Source organism: Electrophorus electricus, chromosome 23, assembly GCF_013358815.1.
Source record: "Electrophorus electricus isolate fEleEle1 chromosome 23, fEleEle1.pri, whole genome shotgun sequence".
In the NCBI taxonomy this organism is placed as follows: Eukaryota; Metazoa; Chordata; class Actinopteri; order Gymnotiformes; family Gymnotidae; genus Electrophorus; species Electrophorus electricus.
Genome location: NC_049557.1, coordinates 12,037,153 through 12,039,652, shown reverse-complemented (window position 1 = coordinate 12,039,652; position 2,500 = coordinate 12,037,153). Strand labels below are relative to the sequence as shown.

At 46.3% G+C, this 2,500-nt stretch overlaps 1 protein-coding gene across 5 annotated transcripts in view; it reads left to right on the top strand.

Annotated features, from left to right (window-relative positions):
• The window catches only part of adamts10 (ADAM metallopeptidase with thrombospondin type 1 motif, 10), a 51,476-nt gene that overhangs the window by 17,961 nt on the left and 31,015 nt on the right, over window positions 1-2,500 (top strand). For all 5 annotated transcript variants that reach the window (XM_035522177.1, XM_035522178.1, XM_035522179.1 and 2 more), the window contains exons 4-6: window positions 38-197; window positions 466-665; window positions 1,580-1,663. In XM_035522177.1, the coding sequence (XP_035378070.1) occupies window positions 38-197; window positions 466-665; window positions 1,580-1,663 (444 nt within the window). The remainder of the gene's footprint in view (window positions 1-37; window positions 198-465; window positions 666-1,579; window positions 1,664-2,500) is intronic.

The window sequence follows — 2,500 nt, the reverse complement described above, 5'->3', positions numbered from 1 at the left end:
CTGGTGGTGCTAACCTGCAAACCGTTGCCTCTTCCAGCAGGGGGCGATAGTTGCAGGCGGGGAGGAGTACCTCATCGAGCCCTTGGTTTCTGCTGAGAACAATACACGTGTTGGCAGGAGCGAAGGGCACCCCCATGTGGTGTACAAAAGATCCTCTCTACGACATCTGTACATGGACCAGACCTGTGGAGTGATTGGTAAATCAGCGTTTTGATGGTTTATGTGGAGTCCTGACTTCGTTATGATTCTGTTATAATACGCTGTGATGTAGTGTCAGATTCCAGTGTACTGTAGTTGTATATAAAACAGGGAACTCGGAGTAAAGAAGGAAAAGTCATGAGCTTTCCACCACTCAGATAAAATTACCACAAAATTAGATGCTGTGTAGAAATCATATTTAGCTCCCTCAGGTGTAAAGTCCCAGGTGCCCCACGCTCATGTCTTCAGTGTCTGTGGTCATTCCAGATGAGAAACCCAGCAAAAGTGCAGGGTGGTGGCAGCAGACCATAAAGCCCCCCGGGCAGGCGGGGCGAGGCCAGCTGCCCCTGAAGCGCTCAGCTGGGCGCGAGCGCTACGTGGAGACATTGGTGGTGGCGGATAAGATGATGGTAGGATATCACGGCCGGAGAGATATCGAGCAGTACATCCTCGCTGTCATGAATGTTGTAAGTTTCAAATCTCCCGGTTTCCCTCAATCACTCGTATCACTTGTATTACAGCAAATATAATACAGTAAAAACAAATATATATATATATATATATATATATATATATATATATATATATATATATATATATATATATATATATATATACACATACACACACACACACACACACACACACACACACACAGCAAAAACAGATTAGTGTGTGTATTGGATAAGTGATTTTCTACTAATGACTGACGTTCTCGTCTCCTGTGTGGTGGATAATAAGGGCAGGCAGGCAGGCAGAATCATAGCCAAGTTTAAAGGTGAAGCCACAAGACCAACATGCACCCACTCGCTAATTTGAGACTGAGGGGTTGCTTACGCTGTTTCCCTTACACACACACACACACACAGACACAGACACACACACACACACACACACACAGACACACACAGACACACACACACACACACACGCACATACACACACATACATACACACACAGACACACACACACACACACACACACACACACACACACACACACACACACACACACAGAGACCTTGTTCTGCAACACCTGTGGAGCAGGAGGATGATGGTATGGTTAACGTGTATGTGTGTAAGCTGTGAATATGACTGAGCTCGTGTTAACTGTGTGTGATGGAGCGTGGGCTTGACTGAAATAGCCTCTCTGGCCCAGGAGCGCGGTGCTAATAACCAGATAGGTCATACTGACGAACGTCAGCTGATAAGGATAAGACAACAGTGTCTTAGCAACAGACGGTAATGAGGTTAAGCGTCAACGTTTACAGTCAACAAATCTTAACATTTTTAGGAGAGACTGTGAAATGGAGAAAGGGAGAGGAAGAAGGAGAGATGGCTCTTTTTAAAGACGGGTCTTTTCTTTTTCCCTGGAGGTCAGGTTGCCAAACTGTTCCAGGATTCAAGCCTCGGAAATGCAGTGAATATTGTGGTGACGAGACTGATACTGTTAATGGAAGACCAGGTAATCCCCCCCCCCACGCACCCAAACACACAAACACAAACACACATACATACAGGCACACACACCTATGCATACACAGACTCAGAGAGACACACATACACGGATACATACACAGACACACACACATCACACACACCTACACACACATGTATACATATACATAAAAAGACATACACAAACATGCGCATGTATACATATGCACACGCCCACACAGACACACACAAACACACATCCACATGTATATGCACATATACGTGAATACACACACTTCTAACCGTGCTCGTTATGCTGTGAGAGGCCAACACACACACACACAGATGCACACACATGCGCGCGCACACACGCACACAGACATACAGACACATACACACACACACACACACAGACACACATACACACGCACAGACACACAGACACACACACACACAGACATACAGTGCATGTGTGTGTGTGTGTGTGTGTGAGTGTGTGTCTGTGCGTGTGTATGTGTTGGCCTTTCACAGCATAATGAGCATGATTAGAAGTGTGTGTGTGTGTGTGTGTGTGTGTGTGTGTGCATGTGTGTGTGCGTGTACGTGTGCGTGCGTGTGTGTGTGCATGTACGTGTGCGTGTGTGTGTGTGTGTGTGTGTGTGTGTGTGTGTGTGTGTGTGTGTGTGTGTGTGTGTGTGTGCATGTACGTGTGCGTGTGTGCGTGTGTGTGTGTGTGTGTGTGTGTGTGAGAAAGTGAGCCTGTGAGGATGCAGTCTTCTATGGTGTCTGTACTAATCCCAAATCACAGATGACTAACAACCCTCCATACACACACACACACACCTCCACACACACTTGAGCACTT